General features: G+C 36.2%; 1 protein-coding gene across 4 annotated transcripts in view; it reads right to left on the bottom strand.

Annotated features, from left to right (window-relative positions):
* Nucleotides 1-1,637: 1,637 nt before the first annotated feature.
* Nucleotides 1,638-15,833, bottom strand: part of LOC110381538 (homeobox protein prospero) — a 98,105-nt gene continuing 83,909 nt past the window's right edge. For all 4 annotated transcript variants that reach the window (XM_064039648.1, XM_064039647.1, XM_049848432.2 and 1 more), the window contains 2 exons: nt 2,388-2,532; nt 1,638-2,275 (listed from right to left, as the gene is read on the bottom strand). In XM_064039648.1, coding sequence (XP_063895718.1) covers nt 2,096-2,275; nt 2,388-2,532 — 325 coding nt within the window. In that variant the 3' untranslated portion in view covers nt 1,638-2,095. The remainder of the gene's footprint in view (nt 2,276-2,387; nt 2,533-15,833) is intronic.

Raw genomic sequence — 15,833 nt, 5'->3', positions numbered from 1 at the left:
ATACTTCAAAATGGTTACAAATGAAAGGATAACAAACGTGTAATATCAAATGAAATATGCTTACTTGCTTAGCTAGGGCCGGCCGGCCTCCCGCGCGGTTACTTACATACAAATCAGGATGGTTTAAACATTTTGTACAATTATGCAAAACAATAGATATTTTCCAGTTTTGTCTATTGTCTCTTAATTAAATACCATTAACGCTAAGATAGTTACTCGATATTATCTCATCTGTATTAAAACTATCGTTATTATGTACAAATGGCTATACATTTCTGTACAACTATCTATCTTATCGTGTTATACCTATTTGAGAAGCGAAATAATGATTTATATCTGTTTGTTCTGTAAACTGAGGATGTGAACTGAAAGTGTGACCGCGTGGCGGGCTGGCGGCCGGCAACTACATGATATAACAAATACATCGAGATGCGTGTGCGCTGGCGCCGGCTCCGCGACGCTCTCCGTCCGTCCCCTGGAGTCGTCCGCGCGTCGTCACCGGTCGCGGAGCCGGCGACCAGCACCACGCGCTACATATATCTACGAATCAAACTAATTATTCTTCTATAGTATAATAGTAAGTGTGTGTATGTATACTGTCGTTCGATACGGGCGAACTGGTGCGTGCGCGGGCGGCGGTGCGCGGGCGCTACGCGGCGGCCCCGGTTGGGCAGTAGGTCTATTGAGGGCCCTTTTTGTATTTAATTTCTTTTTTTTTTCGTAAAAAATCAATATTTCTTTTGAAGGCACTTCTGTTCGGACGAGGTGGCCCAGTGCGAAATGGTTTTCTGTTGGATGCCAAATAATGTAGCTGTAATTTTGAGAATTTTGATGTTTTTTTTGGGATTTAGATCTATTGTATTGCTTTGCCTTCAACTATTGCTGCTGTTTGGATGTGGGTCAAATGTCTATGTGCTTGATAGCCGCCGCGAAGCGCTCGCCTGCCGAGTACGGGCATCACTGTGGGGTAAATCAACTAAACCGTAGTCAAAAATGATACGTAGTGTTAAAGAAAATAAAGAGTGTTACAGTTTGCCTTATCATTATCGGGTATATGGTGTGTATTGTGTATGAATATGGGTAATATTAGATAAAGTAATGCCTTGATTAACGTGTGGGAGTGACGGCCCGCACTCGCGTCATGTACTTAGAGATGCCCGCGCAGGCTTTCAGAAAGTAGTATTATCTAACAAATAAACTTAACCCTAATCCGGAGCGGAACGGAACCCGCATATACCGGACTAACTGAACTTGCGATCCGAACATTGCCGAAATATTGAAAATACAAACAAGGATGTTTACATTAATCTTCACTTAAGATGTGTAATTTTTTCGAATTTTGTGTCTTCATTATATTTTATTCTATTGATAAATCCTCTGCACGAACTTAAAACCGGCTATCAGTATAAAAATAATCTTTAAATTCTTTGTTTGTGGATCGAAAAATAACCCTGCTCTATTGTACTAATGTCTATGGTTAACTTTAATTAATTACTCTTAAAATAAGTATGACGAGGTAAAGGTTGACAATTTCCGGCCGAAGCCTCAACGTAAATACTACCGGGGATAAACGTACTAAAGCATGCTCCAAAGGACAAGGAAACAAAGGACTAAACAAAAATAAAAACAACAAAAAATCAAAACTTAAGCAGTTAATATATTAATCGTTTTTTTCCTTAAAGAATAAATCAATAAATGATTTTAAGATATACACAACTATAAAAACCATTTTAAGATAATACTTAATAATAATATAATAATAATTATATATAGCGAAATATATTATGTGCAGAAATAAAATTCTAGGTGACTTAAATTTTCTCTTACTCGTAATAACCTAATGAATTTTCTAGTAGAGCGTTATTTGTGGCACGGCGGTGACCGCGCCACTCGACGTCCAACGTACAAATCCAAAATTTCTTTTAATAATTTAATTTAACTTTTTTTATCAATAATTTTGAATCTGAAGGCCTAAATGCGAGTGTCGTAAAATTTTGGTGTGCGAAACAATCGTCCAATGATTTGTTTTTCTTTCTTTTTTTTAAATATAATTTAGTTTTTTGCCGAAACAATGTGCGTCGCGTCGATTTGTCGTTCACTCCAACTGCTCGAGGAAGTTCGGCGACTTGAAGTACTCGGGCACTGGGTCGTCCAGTCGCGAGATCACCTTATAGATAGACTTCTTCCAGCTCTGCTCCGCGTCCTTGCCGCCTTGGATGGCGCGGAAGAACTCTCGTAGTGTCTGTTCAACCACATATCTGAAGTTTGGTGGCACCTGGAATCGTTGGAAAGGGATACTTAGAAACCAGTTCAAAATTGTCTTGTATTTTTGATTAGTTCTAGCAGCTGTCCTTCAAGTCTTGTTTAATGAAAATGTGTATGCTCACCTCAATGTGGTTGTTTCTGTTGTAATGCAGGTTGAGCACCCTGTACAGCTCGGAGTCACCAGCTACATGCAGGTCCTCCGCCGTCTTCAGACCTTCGCTGATGGCCTGTCGCGCATACTTCTCCATCTGGATGTAGTAGAATTCCCTGTAAAGAACAAACAGTAAACGTTAGATAAAAGAAAAAATCTAGTGGGAGACGCAGGAATCAGTCTGTTCTCTACAAATAAAATGTTGATGAAGCTTGGCTAACGAGTTCTATAAAAAACTTTATACGTATCTACACCGTGACACTTCACGGCACAATGAAAATAAAAAGCCCTCGAATACCGTCGAGAGCGGGAAAGGATTTGATTAGCCATTTTCGCTCTCTCGGCGTCGCATCGCTCCGCTATCTTCGCTCCGGTTCGCTTACGAGAGCGAGTTGAGCGAATCGAGAGTCTCGCGAGGCTAATTACTTACGAGTTCGCATTCAGACAAGCTAATTCGGTTTTTCACGTTCCTGCAAGTGACGAGCTAGTTGCTGGGGGTAATTTTATGAGCTTTTTTAGGGTTACATTTCACAAAAAAGTCGGTTTAATTACGAAAGCGGACTAACAAAGTGGTTAGTATGAAAATCTTTTCGATAAGTTTTATACATACGAATTGACACAGATCAAATGGTTTTACTTTGACAAGATCCTTGTAAACCTTCTTGATTAAATTACCATACCATATTTTTTTATAAAAAAATAAAATAATTCTTAAAATAGTTTGAAGGCACGCGTCAAACAAAATTAGCGCATAACACGACTCTCATATGTCAATGAGCACGGATCATCTCTAAACCTCTCATGACACTCCTCTCTCTCGCACACCGGGGCTTCTATTATTTTTTAATTGGCACTTCACGCGATATCGCAGCCTTACTAATTGAATAAGTAAATGAAGTGTCTAAATAATTAGATGTCTTTTTGGCGGGCGCGGGAGCCGGTGTAACCACTGTGCTATTCTAAGTAGGCATCTTCAATTAAAATCGTTGTACTTTTCATTTTTTTGTGAATATTTTTTTGTATTTTTTTTTTAAAGTATGTATGAGTAACTGTAATTCAGTTATTAGTCATATCTGTAAGTCATTAGTTAGTCATATTGAATATTGATAAGTCAATGGGACACACGTTTTGATATCTCAGTGAGGCATTGACACATGTGGGGTGTCAACACATGTGTGTAAGTGCTTGTTGTTTTAATGAAAGTAATTAATGTATATTATTAATAGCTGCAGACGTACTTTGGATCTTGGTACGAGAAATTATTAGTCAATCGAGTGACGAATAAAACCGACATAGTAATATTCTGAATTGGGATATCCCTGAGATTTTTGTTTTAGAGTTGAAAGCAGTTTGTTTTGGAGGTGAAAGACACTATCTTGGTTATATCTGGCTACGCCTTTTCTAACTACTTACATTTGGATCGGCTTCCAGTCGATAATTCGACCTAAAAATAAAATACCTAAGTACTTCCTACTATAAATTCGACCAGCGGTTACACCCGTCACCTAGGAACCATTTCACGCACCTGAATAAAAAGGTTCTTTCCAAACTTTTCACTACTAATTGTAGGTGAAACTTATCGATGTTTTCGATACGAATCGACGTAAAAAGTGACGTATTTGTAAGCAGTAAACGTACAAACGCTTAGGTTATGCTAATGTAATGCGGGCTAGCGATTGCAAAAAGAAAAAGTTTTGCCTTTTACGTAGGCAAACAAGATAAATGAACCTAGTTTTAAGAATAGTACGATTTTATATTAATTTGTGATTATCTGCTGTCATTGAACATCCTTGGCAGTCGTTACGGGTAGTCAGAAGCCAGTAAGTCTGACACCAGTCTAACCAAGGGGTATCGGGTTGCCCAGGTAACTGGGTTGAGGAGGTCAGATAGGCAGTCGCTCCTTGTAAAGCACTGGTACTCAGCTACATCCGGTTAACTGGAAGCCGACCCCAACATAGTTGGGAAAAGGCTCGGAGGATGATGACATTAATTTGTGATTATGTAACTAGCTTTTGTTTCTGGGTATTTTGCCCACTGTGTGTGACACAGTACTTCAGTTTTACCGTAGTATAATTTTAGTCATTACCAAGAAATGTAACGGGAAATTTTGTATCATGTAAAATTAGACAACATTTAATTGCAGTTTCTATAAATACAATTATTATTTCTGATTTTGTGACTAACAATGTCGTGTGCTGCTGACTAAACTAGCGAGTTTTAAATAAAACCGTTAACTGTGGGAATCAGCTGTTATATTGTTCACACAATCTACCCTTGTAAGAATATTTTTGGCAAAGAAACATACACAGGAATATAACTCTTAATTCCTACGCATTAAAGAAGGAAACTCCTTACCAGCATGCATTTACAATTGTCAAAATTTCACATGATTGGACATGGTATTTTGAACTTTAGTCTTTAAGGCGTAAAGTTGATATTTGTGTGGTGGTAAACGCTATTGTTAAGTTTTCTTAAGGATTCGCATCTTGCTTACCTGGACCCTAACGTCTTGGGGTATTGTTTGATAGATTTTTTGCAGAAGTTTTTTTTTGTATTGATTGTAACGGAATCGAAAGTTTGGTGTCTTGGAAGACGTTGGTAGATGTTTGCAAGACAAGATTCCCTTTTTAATAAAATGCTTTAAACTAGGATGATATATTATTGAGCTATACTACAAAGAAAAAATATATTCTTACTAGGACGGTATGGATAAGTATTGACCGATAATATAAGAAAAAAAAATGTGATGATTAGGTAAGGTTATTTTGAAAAATCTGCTTATGAACTCGAGCTGTTCAATGCCTGCGTACTTTTAAAGTTAACTTAATAACATTATTTTTAAACCTTTCGCTTTACAAGTTAGCAAATCCAGTCTCACAAAAACATTTGTTTCTTCCACAATAAAATCAAGATTGACTCCGAATTTTATTTTGCTTTGACACCATTAAAACCGCTATTAGGGGTGGCTAAACATTGTCAATGATATAACCCGGGGATTTCTTGAGCAAACCGTCTCCCCTCAAGAAAGCGAACTTGATTCCCGTGTGAAACTACGAGGAACACAGATTATGAAATACTACAGAAGTGACATAACTGTTTATGTACCTACCTACTAATTAGTAATGTGTCATCAATACCATATTTACACTAATATTATAAAGAGGAAAACTTTGTTTGTTTGGATGTTATGGATAAACTCAAAAACTACTGGACTGATTTTAAATATTCTTTAACCATTAGAAAGCTATATTATCTGCGAGTAACATAGGCTATATTTTATCCCGGTGCGGGTAGCAGCTCCCACGGGACGCGGGTGAAACCGCGGGAAAATGACTAGTGTTTAAAAAATTGGTATTTATTTTTATACTTAAAGCTATTCGTTTGAAGAATTTTGGAGGTCGTGTTTTCCTGGTACTTATACATGTCGAAGGAAATTATGGATTTCTTCAGAGCGCCGTTACGTTGTTTTCCTTAACTAAATATGTATGAAATGAAGTATTGGTAATCCCAAGTAAATTCGTGTACTGTTGTGTAATTGCTTACTACGTAGTCTAAATATAACTTTGTAAGTTATTATTATTTACCTACGTAATTTCACACGGCTGCGACTGAACAATAGGGTTTTTTCAAGTTTTCGCGTCTTGAGAATTTTATATTCTATGTCCAAGACGTTACTTGGGGGTCGTACGAAGCTTTTTTCTGGTTTCTTTTCATCCCTTCCCACTGTTGTTGAATGTGTGGATTTTTTGTGTTAACTTATACTCGACTTTTGAACGATATTTTGATCTTGGTAATATCCGTTAGCATTGATTTGGATACATTTTCTTAAGAACACTTATTATTGGTGTCGATTGGGAAAATGTGGAATTAGAAGACTGAAAATATTTTGAAGCCTGTTATGTACCTGCAAAGTAAACGTCTCCGAGGTTAAGTCTTTTTTCGCACATTTTAGTACAGTTAAAATAAAAAAAAATCCTAAACATTTTCAACAACTATCGTACTAGTAATTAAAGAAAATGAAACCCATAAAACGGTTGATTAGCAAAGCAAGCAAGTATGTAGGGCAGAGAGTCGATGGCGATCTTTATTTCCATAGCTTACGGTGCTTCGGGATGCGGGCGCTTGCGCATACCGCTAACTGATAGCACGGGGTAAGAACCTCTGTACTTCAAGAGTTTCTATTAGAAAACGGTTCTTTTTTCAAACTTTCCCTTATACTAGAGAATTGTAATCGTATTTGGGAGTGGCTCTCGTTACGGTAAAGTTTTCATCTAGGACAGTTAAGTACCTTTTAGGCATTTTCTGTGGCTACAGTTGAAAAGGAAGATTAATTTCAAGCCTTGCAGTGGAATGTGATATTTGTTATTAATTGTACAGTTTACAGTTAAATTGGGGTTCTGCAATGACGCATAATTACACATATTATTACACATTTTCAGTAACACATTGAAGAACTGGCACATACTTCCTTTGTCCCATATAACTTGTAAGGAATTGAGATAATAATACCGTACAAATATATTACGCTTTATTATTTAATTTGTAGCGTTTTTCCTTGTGATACGAAGATTGTTAAGAATTTTAATTAAGTACGTGGTTGGTTCCTTTTGATGTACTTGTATAGGTATGGGGGAAATACAGACCTGCTGGTCATTGTTATATACAATATATAGAATTTATAGACAATGGCTCAAAATATAATGCAAGAATAGGTTTTGTTAGCTTTTGTAGGTATGTCTTTGACAACATTTTTTCGATTCAAAAGGAAGGAAAATATAGTTTATATTTTTCAGTAGTTAACTATAAGATGTCGAAGTTTAAATAAAGTTGCCATATAATAAATTGTAACGTTGAAATCAAACAACGAGAAAATCGAATTCGTTCATCAAAATTTCATTTCTGAACGGATCAAATTCACATCATTACACCTACCCATTACAGGTAAGGGTATCTCTTCAAACCCGACAGACCAATACACACCAAACTTTAACAACTGCCAAAAAGCTCATAAAATTTCAGCATAACTACGCACGTTTGGGCAGAAATAAAAAACAAAAAAAAGCAAGTAGTTTCCAGACGTTTTTCAACGCGGACTTCGAAAAACACACTCATTTCGATCGTTCACAAATACAATAGTTATTAAACGTGATACACGGGCCTAAAGGCCAGGTATTACTGCATACGTAGGTTACTGCATCAGGTGAGTGTGTGTGTGGGGGCTTTGTGTGTGTGTGTGAGTGGACGGCGTCCAGGTTTGGAGAAGCACGGGAGAATGCGCCGGCAGACTGCATTTTACAGAGCGTCGCGATTACAGAGACGGCATTTTTTTCGTATTTTTTGCAATGAAAATTGTAGCGTTGAATAAGCGGTTTTTTGTTTGGGTTATGGATTTATTTGTGGTGTTATGAGGAATTGGACATTTAGTTACAATTACAGGTAAAACTTGTCTTTGACTATAAAGTCGTTCACACTTTCCTTTACACAATTCCTGAAGTGACAGAATGATTAGACAATAAACACCGACACACAATTAACTGCTTAAATACATCTTTCAGTGATATTATAAAACTATAAAGATGTTGTTACTCAACAGTAAACTTAGTTCAAAACCATCTTAAATCACTCCACAGAATGAAACGTCGCATCTGCATTTTACGTAGTCTATGAAAAAAAGTTGGCCGGCGTTGCCGCACACATGCTCAGAACGCACACACAGACAAGTAAGAGCGAGTAAACTAATACCAGGCCGGATTAATGCTTCAGTTAGTGAAAAAACTTTTTTTCAGACTGCGCCGTCCGACACAGGGCCGTAATCAGACGGTGGAAAATGTGCAAATTATGATATAATGAGTATGTTGGTCGACTCGAGAATAATGTGCTGTGGACAAAAACAAAAGTTTGAAGTTTGAGCTGATGTTTTGTCGTGTATCGTGTGTTTGCTGTGTATGTTGCTATTTATGTTTCTGTGATGTTTTCTGCAAGAATTTGTCGTCTTGAGAAGGCTAATATGCTTGTGGTTGTGGTATGAGGAACTTGTCAAAATAAATGTGATTAAAATTCATGAAAAATTCGCTTATTGTGTCAGACTGTTTTTCCTTATTAAATACGTATTGTATCGCATGTTTCTAGATTAATTTTGGTTTATACGTATCTAAATTCTGAAATGCGTACTGTTGTAATGTTTTATTAATACTTCAGAAATAACTTTTATTGCTTTTTTACGACTTCGACTTAAGTGAAAATTGTTTTTCAAGTCACGGTTCATGCGGGTTAGACATCTATGATAACAGCTTGCGCGTAAGCAACTTTCTCGCGAAATAAATCCGTTATCATGCAAAAACTTACGGGAAAACCAAAATAACGTTGTCAACAAATAAGTATGAGGTTATAAATACCATCGATTAACCATAAACTAAGGAAAAACATAGTCGTTATCTCGATATTTAGAGTTTTCATTTTGTATCGGTTTTAATTAACGCTAAAATGACCGCTAAATGGTTATTATTATCTTGTTATTGTCGCGATTACCTAACATATCTAATGTGGCAAGAGTTTATTTTAAAATTTACCGATTTACCTATTTCAGATAGGTACCTAATTATAGAAGTTGTGATATATTATTTATTAAGCTAACGGTTCTATTGTTAGTCATTTAGGCAAAATGTACTCTTTACATATATTTTCTTTATAATTAGAACACAACCTACTTTAACATTTACCTACATACACTAAAAATACTGGACAACACATCGTCACCTCAGTCATCTTGATCTAAATCTGGGTGTACCAACCAACCCACTACCTAGAACAACCGTCTTACATAACCCAAGTTCCAAGTCCGTCCCTGGCAACCGTCTCCCTCCACGCTGACCCGTCTGTCTTCTACCCCAGGCTTCAAAAGTTCAGCTCATTTGAGTGGCTGCAGAGATTTTATTACCCCAACTACTCGCTTCGGTATTAAATTTTTTTTCGAAAAAAAAAAGGGTTAAACGCACGCGTTGCCTTTTAAGGGCTACGTAAAGCTGACCATTCACGGTTACTTGATCGCTGAATTAGTTCGTTAATTACTGTCCGGAGACAGTTTCAAAACAGTTTTTTCGAGTGTCACTTTATTATGTGGCTGCTTGTGTATGTCAAGCTTTATGTTGGATGTCTGCTTTTGAGCGTATTTTTGTTGTCATTTAATGGGAATTTACAAAAAAAAATAAAATAAACAGAAATCTTCCCATTTCTTTTTGAGAAAAGATAAAAGAAAAAAACTGTAGAACCTTCGATCACAATACTACCCGACAACGCGACACGGAACTCTGAATAAAAAAAAGACATTTTCATAAGTTTCGCATCACCCTGTATTAATATACAGGGTGTGTCTAACGATAATTACTTTAATGCGACTAGATATAAGCTTGCTTGCTGTTCGTACTTAAGTTTATTTCCCTGGGGCTGTGATCATTGCCACTCGTCAAGATTTTACTATTATTTCGTTTATTTAATATGTCAATAGAAATCTTTGGTGTTTTCTGTGTAGTTTGTGGTTTATAGGATTTTTTTGTGTAATAAATTATTTCACGCGAAAAGAAAAGAGACCTGCAGCGTAAAAATTGGTCATCCTTTAGGAAGTCCGTTTAAAAATATTAAACACAGATACTCTATATTACACACCTGTCACTGTCCACAGTGTTATAAAAAAGTACGAAAATAAACAGAAAAGACAAAGAGCTATACTTAGTTAGCGTACCTGCCTATTATATTTAGTTCACACGACACACGACACTACAATAAATAAAAACTTTAACATTCTCGTAAACGTAAGGGCAGGTTATACATATTAATTAATTATGTCTTAGGGCGGGTCTGCGACTTGTCGCACTTTCCTAATTTCCCATGTGGATACAGCCTACCACACCTTTTTACCTTCACCCTGTATGATTCCTTACGACTAAGTTTTTTGTTAGTAAAAACTTACCATCAAGATATTGCGACGAGATTCCTAAATTCCCATTTCGTTGCGCAACTTTTTTCCTAAATTCCCATTTCATTGAGTGACTGAATGGGAATTTGCTAATATTTTTTATTGAATTCCCATTTCAGTTTTTTTTGTATTAGTATTAAAAATATATTTAAGATAAAGGAAAAAGTTGTTATAAATAAATAAATATAGTTTTTTTCACGGTTTTTATGATGTAAACTGTATGTAGGTATGTTTTATCCTTGAGACGTAGTTGCATGATATACATTGTATGCTCAAGGTTTTATTATTGTTCTTAATTAATTAGCTACGCGATACTCTTGTTTACATTAGTGTCAGTGCCTTCATTAAATAAGTAATAATTATTATTATATTTACTGTTTGATACTTATGAATTATACATTTTAATATTTGAAAAATTGCATGAAATGATTATAAGGACCTATTTTTATTTCTAAAAATGATGTCTTTATCAATGTTATACATATACATAATATTATCGATACTTTAAAACTGTCGGTAATTCGTCCAACTTTAATGCCACATTAAGTACAGTGAAGCATACCTATAATTTATGAAAACAAATAATATTTAGTGATTATTACAGGGATATAAATAATATTAGGAAATACCGAGTTCGGTGTTACATACATACGTTAGGTAATAAGGAATTTCATAACTTTTGTGGTTTTTACTTCAATGTTGTGTCCTTATGTTGAGGTAACTACAGAATTTCAAATGGGAAACATCTTTGGTAGCCAAAGATTTAATTTTCAAAAAAGAATTTATTTCCTGAAAATATTTGCTTTATAATACAAAATGGGTGTCAACTTCAAAGGTATTTAATTACTCTATATTTTATAGGTTACTGATTGGAACCAAATTATTTAGACCTATTTATACTTAATAAAACAATCAAACGTAGTTTTACTAGGTAAGCTTTAGAGGTCTTCAGTAACTGGTCGATAGATATAGTTCCAAGTAAATAATATGTGCAGTGAAAAGTCGATATATACTTAGGTCTTATCGATAACATATTTACTATAGTTTTATTGTAATAATAACAATTAAAACGATACTCAGATAAAAATAAAAGGAGGAAAGTAATTATTACAATACGATACTATGCCCTTTGTATTTTAAAATGGTGTGACATACAGCATGTTCTAAAATGACAGCTGTCAAAAATCTAAAAAAAATCTTGTTTATGGTTTTGTGTAGTAAAAAAAATTAAATGAAGATTTCTGCATTCGATTAAAAATCATTCGTTTATTACAATCGGTTGGCACAGCTATAGCCAAGTGGTGCACCAGATAAGAACAGTGGTCGACTTCCGTTGCCAGCGATAGCGACCATTACAGTAAGGATAGAATAAGGACAAAACAATATTACAGATATTTCAATTCTAAGAAATATTCATTTCGAAGTAACAAAGTTTATTTTAATTAATTCTCACTGACTTTAAAATTGTTAGCTTTTATTATTGTTGATAACATAGTTATTTGGAAGTCGATTTAATTATTCTCTATTGAAATAATAACATTTTTCCACTAGTATTATTGACTATGTAATATAGAACCTATTTTAAGTCATACATTCTCTCAATTTTTTATCTGTGTCATTAATGTTGCCGTAAAAAAACTCGCGTGACATTCCCGCCTAAAATGACAGTTGTGCTAAGGCGTTGTAAGGTACAGCCTAATGAAAGGAACGCGCCCGCTCCTTCGAGACCACCACAAGGCGTGCCCTTGCATGACGACACACGACTCAAACATACTTAAATTACACGAAAAATTATGACAAGAGTCCCACTAAAAATAAGACTGAAATATTTCCTTGGTATAGGTAGGTATCTACTTATTTTGCAGTGGCTTTTATAATTGCCTACGTGACTAATTGAATGTAAATCTAAGGTGGGTTTATTTATAATCCAGCCTCTCAGTTTATCCTTCTTTTTCTGTGAAAATGATACATCGGCTAATTCTAGTTCAACTCACAATCGATCCTGAAATACCCTTTGTATGAAACAAGGGAGGCGAAGGGTGGAGTAATTAAAAAAGTTAATGGCGCATCGAAGACAAGATAAGGTCGGCCGTCGGAAGAAACCGCCACTTTTCTAATTACTCACTCATTAGCTGATGGATGGTACATCGCGTGTGCTACATCGACCGCTTACTTGTGTTTGCGGCAACGTGCGGCCTGCCTTCAGAGCCAATTGCAAGCCTACAGACCCACCGCTCAACGTGAATTACCGCGATTGATCGCATTGAGACCTACGTAAATGTAAGTAAAAAACATCGTTTATTAGACAAACTAGGCCACGGAACATCATTCGAATTATAAACCCCCTTCTACACGACTCACTCCTTGATCGCTGCGATAAGTAATACCGCGCCTTCGCGTGTTTTAATTATATTATTAACGACGATGGCCGGCGAAAGGCTAATATTTTATAATGGCTAGCGTATCGCAATGATATGTAAATATAATGCCGCGCCCTCTTCACCTATTACGTACGCTGTTGCGTGCGTGTGAACTTTAATTCGGAAGTAAAGACACGTTAGCGAGAATTTAGTACTAAGGTGTGACGTTCTTTTTGGGCCGCATATGGCTTTAGACGAATTCTTATGGTAAATAAACTCGCCTGCTAATGGGATTGGCGCTGAGTGGCCGGCGCTCCTAGCGACATGTACCTCACAAATGAAAACTTCTGACGTGTAATTAGCAGGTTTTTTGAAGGAAAACTACTCATAAGCTTCCTCGAAAGGGTCGTATTAATTACTGGAGGTGCTCGCATGAGCGTGGCGCGATATAAATGGCCGGCCACTTGGCGCCCTAGCCTCGCCGGGCCTTATTAAAAATGTTAACACGTAAATTAGACTCCACACGGGTGCAGTGTATTAGCCAACCAATTAAATTTTACAGTTTCTGTATACAATGCGGCGCGAGGAGCAAGCAAGGTGGGGGATGAATTAGTGACACTAACAGGCTCGTCTACACACCGCCTCATGTGCGGACTACACGCGTCTACTCGCGTTTACTTTAATTCTTTTTCCTTTACACTTTGATAACGTTTCGAGTATGTCAAAGCGTGTTTACGTTAAATAGCGAACCGATAAAATTGTACACTTAAGTTTTTTAATTACAACATTAAATATTGAACTAAATATGTACAGCCTCTGGCTGTTAACACGGTAAGTTAAAAAGGCATGTGGAAATTGCGACGTAAGGCTGGCAACATTTCCGTATCCCACTGTAAGAGTCCTTACATATGAGAGATTTAAATCTCAGTTTAAAATATTCGCTGCCTATAATCGCTATGAAATGTTTCGGTGGTTGATTCCGTTTATTTTGCGTTCTAATTTCAAAACTTCAGTTTTTATTTGATGCTTCAAGTCTATTGCGCGGTATTTATTTACCGAAATATTTTGATGGTTACTTAAATGATATTAAAAGAGAATTTAATTAAGTATTGATGATATAATAAGCGTATGATTAGTGTGGGGTGAGCACACTTGACGTATGTACATTTGCGCGGCGCGACCGCGCGGCCGTGTGTATGCGCTTAAAAGGTTTTTACCTCGGCTGGTCTAAGTGCACACCCTCATGCGACTAGTTGGATGTGTAAAAAGATTAATTGGAGTGTTGCCCGTGTTTCTAACAATTTACGACGCCTTCTCGGGGCGGGCCGGCCGCAGACCACTTCTGCGCAACTTAATTAAGCGAAATAACTTAAACGAGTCACCGTTGCTAATTAGTGCTATCGTCGCGCCGGCTAATTCTACGAGTGACTCTTTGTTTGCAAGCCCGCGCATTTCTTTGAGTTCGCGCGCCAAAAGAATTTGTCTTTGCATCGACTTTGAGTAAAGGATGTTTGTTTTGCCCCCCGGGAGAGTTTCTGTGAAGACTTTTGTGTTTGTTTGAACTTTTGCGGCGTTGATTTTAAATGAGCTGAAGACGTAAACATCGCCACTGGACTCGTTAGAAAAGATTCAATGTAATTGTTTTCAGAGTTATTTTCAGCTTTTAATTTGCATTTAGATTTAAATAAATTATTTAAACCAACATCTCTTTTATGATACAAGGAAATTGCATTGCGTCTATTTTCCTCTTAGACATGAGCCTGCAGATTTACTAAATCATAACACCTGAAATTCTAGCATAAAATAACTGGCTGGCAGACTAAGCAACTTCGGCAAACAACCTCTTTGGCAAGCTAACCATTAAAGAAAACAAATATAAAGGCGCGACACACGAGGCGACCGTCTAAAAGACACAAGGAGAGCTCTCGGGAACTAGAGCCCTCGAGATGTCCTACACGTCAACAAGTGGCCGGTCGTGTGTGCGGGCCTTACGTCTTCGAATGTCGAACGGTTTGAGAAATTGACGGCGGTTCGTAATTATTTATTTGAAATTCGAATTACAATGATTGCTTAGATTAAGAACCCAGTAAATGACTGCAAGAAAGTAATGAAGCGCGAATGAAATAGTGTAAAAAGCTTAACTTGCATAATCTACTGATTTTTAATTTCGTTTAAAATTGTAAACAAATCTTTTCAAATTGATTAGCTTATTATAATGTTATCGCGAAGTTTATCGATGACTTTTAGCCCCGTTTTGTTAAATCCTATTATAAAACAGACTGATTAGGTTTAATTAAAAAAAAAGTAGGTACTCTAATCAATGTGAAGTCAAAGTTAACGATAGCCTTTAGATAAGTTTAATTATGTGAAATCGATAATAATAATAATAAACGAAATATATATTAAACAACACTAATGATTGGAAATTAAAATTGTCAAGAAATAATCAAGTATAGAGAGGAAGAACGTTTTACTTTTACCATTTTTGTAAATTTTTGGTGGATTTTAAATTGGATTTGGAAGAGAAAGTAGGTACATAATTGACGTTATACTACTACATAACATAGAGAGATAATTTGTCAAAAACTTCACTGTTTAATGTTTCCAGGAAAACGTAATGACATTTCGCAATATATATTTTTTGTATTTTCATCTACATACCGCGTTATTATCATGAGCTATAGACCACTAAAAATAGTCTCCTTAATAATGTACCACACTGTATACGACATTCGATATTCAAACTAACCTCAGAAAAGTTTAAACTTAGCCTAATCGATGTTGAAAAACATACGTCGGACCTTAGTAATTGGCTTTCGTGCGATTATAGAACTACCCTCACCCCTTCAGCCTTTCAGAGATGTTTATCGCGAAGGAAATGGTCGTTTTCCGATGTCCACAATACGACCATTAAGGGGACAATGCTAATGGACTAACTTGTCCAAGTCGTGTGAGGAAGATTTTCCCCGGTAGCCATTTTGATTTTTACTTTTTTTACAGTTATTTTTGGTCGCGATGGTCTTTTGAGTTGAGTCATCGTTTGACCGCTCATTTGTGACTTGTAAAGGAATGGAGCTCTTTAAAG

This window comes from Helicoverpa armigera, chromosome 20 (assembly GCF_030705265.1).
Source record: "Helicoverpa armigera isolate CAAS_96S chromosome 20, ASM3070526v1, whole genome shotgun sequence".
NCBI classification, from domain to species: domain Eukaryota; kingdom Metazoa; phylum Arthropoda; class Insecta; order Lepidoptera; family Noctuidae; genus Helicoverpa; species Helicoverpa armigera.
This window is presented reverse-complemented; position numbering and strand designations above follow the sequence as displayed.